We start from the raw sequence: 7,123 nt of genomic DNA, 5'->3' as shown, positions 1-7,123 counted from the left end.
ACCAACAGAAGAGTTAAAGTAATGTTCCAGGGTACTAAGTCTTAATTTCAAAACTAGAATACATTTTGAGGATACAAAAGTTTCACTAAAAAACACACTTACAATCCTTAGAACATAATTAAATTTTATATACTGTTTAAAAATATGTCCTGCTAAGAAATCATTGATATACTTTGGGTGCATATCCCTAATATTTTTAAGCCCACAGAGATTAAAATTAAAAATATAAAAGAAAAACAAAACAAAAACAAAAGTGTAAAAAGATATTTTAAAAGATTAAAAAATATAAATGCTATTATAAACTACCTTAATAGAAACCAGCGAACATGGATTTCTCATACCTGTTGGATAGTAGGCTTGGGAGAACTGTGCGGAGGATGTGTAGTTATTATATTTTTGGGAGGAGCTGACCATTGTTTGAGGACCTTGCTGAACATGCACAGATGTGGCACTAGGCTGCAGTGTGTAGGAAACCTCAGTTGGAAACCTCTGCAGTACAGGAAATGGAACCCCCTTATCTGAAAATGTAGACGATGTCTCCACTTGTCCAGGGTGCATCCCAAGGGAGTTCTGCCATGTTCTGGGAGGAATCGGGGTCCGATCTAAACCTTTCAGAGGGAAGGTGCTGTGGTTGTGGGATGAAGCTGATACGTAGGAATAAGGAGACAAACTATCTCGCCGGAATGATCGATGAAACTGTCCTATAGCCACTGGTCCTGCACAAAGAGAAAAGCACATTTATTAATTTTATATTATACCACCAGACATGGCAAACCAAAGGTAAAAAACTACTGTTCACCTATCACCTATTTTTAGCAAAAGTTTAGTTTTGGCAAAAAAGAAGTTTAGAATTCCAGATAAGAGATTGCACATACAATGATGAAAGAATGATAAACTTTTGTTTAGTTCTCAGTTTGACTGTCATAAGAGGTAAAGTGACCAAATACTAACAGGAAATCAAAGGTTAAATTAAATATTCAATGTTAAAAGACTTCTACAGATGATTCAGCCATCCTACCTTTTACCTCATTTGATGGATGCTGATTTTTCCAGTGTTCTAGCTACTCCCTAGAAGATTTTCATCCATTCTTTCAAACCATTTAAAAACTTTAATAATAAGCAGAAGACTACACATCCTACAATATAAAAGAATAAATATATAACACGTAAGAATTACGATATACAGCTGTGTGTCATGGTACAAATCTGTAATCCTAGAACTATGGGAAGCTGAGGCAAGACGATACAAAGTTTGAGTTCAGCCTGGGAAATTTAGTAACATAGTGAGATCCTGCCTCAAAAAAATTAAAAATGGCTGGAGATGTAACTCAGAGAAAAGGCCCTGGGTTCAATTCCCAGTTCTACCAAAAAATATATATGTATACATATACACTATATATATAATATGTATACCACAGCCAAAAAGAAATGTAATGTTCTTGCTTCCTTTCAATAAAAAAATCTTTGCAGAAAAGATCAGGATTAAAAAGTGTGACTTGTTTTCTTCACTCCTTACATCAGTTAACCATTTTCCTTGAACTTCTTTAAAGTATTTCTAGTATTGACCCAGGTAGCAGTGGTTTTCAAACCGAAGGTTAACATCTGAATCACTGGAAGAGTTTGTTAAAAATCCACATATTCAGGTTCACATACCTGATACAGATATTTGCTTTCCCTTATTTGGCAAGACAAAACAAAAAACAAAAAAACAACAACAGATAAGGAAAAGGGCAATGAGGAAAAGGGCAGGTAGAGAAAGGGCAATGAAAAAGGGAAGAATTTAAATATTGTAGGCTGAACTTAAAGATTATGATATTTGAATATAAACAAAGCTTATTCCTAAGAAGAGTTTTCTGTATTAAATTATGTGGCTCACAAATTCCTTTTTTTTGTTTTTCTTTTTTTTTCAGGGGGGTTACAGGGATTGAACTCAGGACCTTGCACTTGCAAGGCAGGTTGTGGCACCACTGAGATAAATTCCAGACCCACAAATTCCTTTCTATCTATTTTATTAAACTAATCTATAAAACAAAGGGAAAACTTATGTGCTTCTCTAAACTATATGTTGGTACTAAACTATATGTTGAAAGATAGCACTCAAATTTCTACTTTTCCAAATAAACCAACATGTTACACATCTCTCATTCTATTTATCTGGTGTTTCATTTCTTTAAAGAATAAAGCATTGAACAAGAAATAATACCAAGAATCAACAAATGAGATCATATCAAAATAAAAAAAACTCCAAAGGAAACAACCAAAAGAATGAAGCAATAATCTACAGTATGGGGAAAAAATTTGCTAGCTATTCCTCAGACTAACATCTAGAATTTATAAACTACTTCCAAAAAAAATCAGATATCTCAAAATAAAACACCCAATTAAAAACTGGGCAGCCAAAATTAACAGATATTTCTCAAAATAAGTTAAAAAATAAATACATGGGGCTGGGGATTTAGCTCAATGGTTCCGCTGCCTGCCTTGCAAGCGCAAGGTCCCAAGTGAGATGCCCAGTACCAATAAATTAAATAAATAAATAAATGTTCAACACCACTGGCCATTAAAGAAATACAAATTAAAACAACACTGAGGTACCATCTTACTCTAGAAAAAAATGGCTACCATCAAGAAATTAAAGAATAACATGTGCTAGCTGTGGTTGGGGGGTGGGGAAGGAATCCTTCTACATTTTTGGTAGGAATGTAAACAACTACAGCCACTATGAAAATCAGTGTGGAGATTCCTCAAAAAACTAAAAATAGAAATTCCATTTGACTCATCTATTCCTCTTCTGGGTATCTTCCCCGAAGTGCTTAAGTCATCATATTACAATGATACGTACATACTCTTGTTTATAGTAGCACAATTTAGAATGCCTAAACCTTGGAAATGGCCTTTATGCCAATCAACAGATGAATGGATAAAGAAAATGTGGTATTTATACACAATGGAGTCCTACTCTGTCATAAAGAAAGATAAACTTGAGGCATTCTTAGGTAAGTAGATGCAACTCGAGACCAGAATATTAAGTGAAATAAGTCAGACACACAAGTTTAAATATCACATGGTTTCTCTTACGAGAAACTAAAAAAGAGAGACAGAGTGCAAAATAGAAGATAAGTAGGAAATAGGGAGATATTTTTCAAATGGACAGGGGATCAAGAGATGGAAGGAAGAGGAGGGAGGGGAAGTAAAGAGGAATGGGGAAAAAAGAATTTAAGGGGAAAATAGAACTTTTGGGAATGTGAAGGGGACTGAGTTAGAAGGAGCAGGGAGAGAGAGGAGGGTTAGGGGATGAAGAAAAAAGAATTAAAATGAATTATATACACAACTCCCCACAATGAATGGAATTATCATGTACTGCAAACGTACTAATAAAAAAGATAAAATAAATAATTCATTTATGATTTTTAAAAAGAATAAAACATTCATACCAAGAATAAACAAATACATTCACACACACTAAACAACACAAATTCTGGAATCCTGAAAATCTGGGTAAATTTTATTCCTGGGGAGGGGAGGTACTCAGGGATCAAACTCGGGACCTTGCGCTTGTGAAGCAGGTGGTGGCACCACTGAGCTAAGTCCCCAACCCTAGAGTCCTGAAAATCAAGAGGACTTTATCCAATGGGGAAAAAAATTTTACACAACTAATTAAATAATTCTCCACCTTGATTTCTCAAATTCTAGGTTACATTTGAATTAAAATATAATTCTATCATGACAAACTCTAAGTCATAGCCCACTATCTATTTTAGATGCTGATAACATTACAATACTATCAGGATTAGAAGGGTGTGCCTTTAAATTTGTTTTTTTAAATAAAGAACTAAAACATGTTCAACTCTCTTATTCTTCTGCTAAGGGTTATCTCATAGGGCTCTGTTCTGACCAACTTCGCAGAGCATCACCTATATGTCTCCAAAATATCTTTAAAACACATTTGGCAACATTTCAATCCATAATTCTAGAAATACAGGGCAGGATGGATTTCTGCTTTTAAAGATTTTATTCCTTTTATGAAAGTGAAGAGAGATTATCTGCTTCTCTGACTTGCTACTTATTTTATTTATTTTATTTTTGAGACAGGGTCTCTCTATGCAATCCAGGCTCGCCTTGAACTCACTATGTAACCCATACTGGCCTCAAACTCATGGCCACCCTCTTGCCTCAGCCTCCCAAGTGCTGGGATTACAGGCATGTGCAACTGTAATAGCCTGGCAGCTATTTATTTTAGAATGTTTTGACAATTCTTTGAAAACAAATTTTCACTAAAAACAAAATTTAAAAAAGAGACCAAAAGGGAGAAAACAGGATTTTCACATTTCTTATCATGAATATTCTTGGAAGACAAACAAGACAGTTGAATCAATGGATCTAAATAGGAGAACTAGGTACTAAAATAGGATTCAACTGTAAAAGAGAAGCATACTGTGTGGTCAGGCATAAATCAAGGCAAGATTCAAGTAGAACAGAAATTAGAGGTGGAAAAAGAGAAGTGCTAGAACTTAGAACTCAGAATGAGAACAAAGATGTGCCAATATTCTTAAAAGTATAGAATTACTTTCTACCTAAATCTATAACACAATTCCCTAGTGAACCAAGCTTATAGTGTGGACAGTCCACACTTGTGTCTCTCTACACACACCAATAGGTAGAGTGGTAAAAATAAAATATAGAATGCATAAAAATGACAACCACCTAGGCATACATGAATTGGCACGTCACCTACATTGAAAAAGTATGAATTTAATTTTTGCTTTCAACAATCTCTAAAATGATAATCAAGCTGGGTGTGATGGCACACACCTGTAATCCCAGTACTCGGGAGGCTGAGGCAAATGGATTACCATGAGTTCAAGAGCAGCCTAGACTACATAGTGAGTTCAAGTTCAGTCTAAACTACATACTGAGACCCTGTCTCAAAAAACCAAAAATAGTACCAAAAAAACCTCACACAAAAATAAATTAAATAAAATGATGACCAACTGAACTATACGTGGATAATATCAGATTCTAGACAGCCTTTGTATTTCTCCAATTAAAATAGTCTCTAAATTTACTGAGTTTAAACAGGAAGAAAGGAGAACAAAGAAGACAAAAGAATAAGCAAGAGTTGGTTTTTATCTATGTTTCCTTGTTTGAAGTGGTTATCCTCATTTCTCCCAAGAATGTATTTTCAGACTTTTTTGTTTTGCCTTCTAGAGGCTGAAAGGGGTGGGGTGGAGGATAAAAACATCTATTTCAACAAATTCTGCTAAATGTATGCCACGATGTTGTCTCTACTGTCTTTCCCATACAATTCTTCACCAAAATCAATGGCCATCACCTGGAAGTGACAATATTCCTTTAGAACTCCCTTAGAACATTCCTACGCTGTTGCTGTTTTCCCAACCTGTTAATAGAACTCTTAAGACCCTTATCTTCTAAACTGCACACACAACCCAGTCCTTTAATGGGCCTAACTTAAATTGAACATAGTGTTATTAATTTGTATGTTTGAATTTTTTCATAAAGCAAAAATAACCCAGATTCATTATCTCCCTCTCCTCCCCCACCCCTCTGTTTCACGCATATATGTTTTTGGAGAGGGTTTTGATACATAGTCCAGGCTGCCCTCCAGCACACTATGTATCCCAGGCTGGCCACAAACTTGAAGTTCTGCCTCACCTTCCAGAGTGCTGGGATTACAGGTGTGTATCACCATGCCTGGCTTCCAGTTTATGTTAAATCCATGTTAACATGCCACAAATGTTTCTACTACTCTCCTGGTCAAAGGTGAAGAATGAATTCTCACTATTATATCCTGTTCCTATCTTGGTGTAGTGCTTTATGTCATGGACTCAAAGGAAATACTGTCACCTTCATCTTGTGCCAGAGTAAAAACAGGATCAGAAACCAAGATCATAAAATAACTCACTATCACAAAGGTTTCTGAACTTTTACTCACTACAGATCTAAACACAGTTTTTCTTTTCAGTGCTGAAAGATTATAGACAATAGTGAAAAATCCAAAGACTGTAAATGTATAAAATTCTTTTGAACTAGAACTTGACAACTACAAAAAAAAAAACAAACCCTATTTTTGCCTTACATTTGTCTAATAATACACCTTAAATGTCAAGCTCTCATTAGCTACAATCAATGTTTAGTTAATTCCAAATGGAACAATATCTTGGAAATCATTTATTGTATTTTTGTCCCTAAGATACCTAAACAATGTCTATCACTCTACATATTACTTGGAACCTTAAATATGGTTGTCATTAACACTTCTTCCAAGATTTCTTAGATATGCCAATAGGTAGAAAGTGTCATGTTCTTTCAAGGAACTTTCATTCAAGGTTCCTTTTCCAGGTTCCTTTTGATGGTATAATATTCTAAGTTTTCTTGGCTGTGACTTTGTTCCTTCCCGCTTTAACCTGCAGAGTTCTGCTTACCGCTGGAGCAAGGAGGCCCTTTGGGGTTTTTTTAGACCCAGTGCTTCAACAAAGAGCTACTTATCCTAGATGGTCACAGAGCAAAGAGTGGACCTTGGGAAGGTAAATGGCTATAAAATTTGGGGAGTAGGTAAACTCTTGGGGTTCCAGCTGTTACAATTCCAAGTGTTGGGGTTCGAACTCAGGGTTTCAATCCTTAGGAAAGGGTGGAAAGAGAGCCTAAAGCAGAATCCTTTTGGGTGCTGCTCGACACAGAAAGGGCTAAATGCTTAGGAACCCTTTCGGGCAGAAGCACTAAGGGCCTGGCGCGCTGGTGCCTTTAGGAATGAAGGAGGTGACAGGACACCTGCAGTCCCAGGGAGCACAGAGCAGTGGTTCTCTGAAGCCCTTGGACATTTCTAAGGTGCGACGGCCAGGCGCTCTGCAGTGACAGTTGCTCCCTGGCGCCCCTACACCCCGAGGAGAACAGGTTGGGCCCAAGTAGCCCCTACTCACCGTGCGGCTCCAGCCGGGACCCGGCGGGCTGCGGGGATGACTCCTGGTGCTGCAGAGGAGAGGTGGAGGCAGAGGCCGAGACCGAGGCGGAGGCGGAGGCTGATGTGATGAGCAGCCGCTGGAAGCGGTTGGGCGGACGGCAGGGCACCTCCAGGCCCGCCGCCAGCTTGGCCTTGTTGGCGCTG

At 37.3% G+C, this 7,123-nt stretch overlaps 1 protein-coding gene across 1 annotated transcript in view; it reads right to left on the bottom strand.

Annotated features, from left to right (window-relative positions):
* Hsf5 (heat shock transcription factor 5) overlaps positions 1-7,123 on the bottom strand; it is a 44,979-nt gene that overhangs the window by 34,376 nt on the left and 3,480 nt on the right. Inside the window, exons 2-3 of the mRNA XM_010620349.1 lie at positions 6,939-7,120; positions 342-716 (exon numbers count right to left, since the gene is read on the bottom strand). Of these exons, the coding sequence (XP_010618651.1) occupies positions 342-716; positions 6,939-7,120 (557 nt within the window). The remainder of the gene's footprint in view (positions 1-341; positions 717-6,938; positions 7,121-7,123) is intronic.

Source organism: Fukomys damarensis, unplaced genomic scaffold, assembly GCF_012274545.1.
Source record: "Fukomys damarensis isolate Sample0158 unplaced genomic scaffold, DMR_v1.0_HiC HiC_scaffold_13, whole genome shotgun sequence".
NCBI lineage: Eukaryota > Metazoa > Chordata > Mammalia > Rodentia > Bathyergidae > Fukomys > Fukomys damarensis.
Note: the sequence above shows the minus strand (reverse complement) of the source record. Positions and strands in the feature narration are given on the sequence as shown.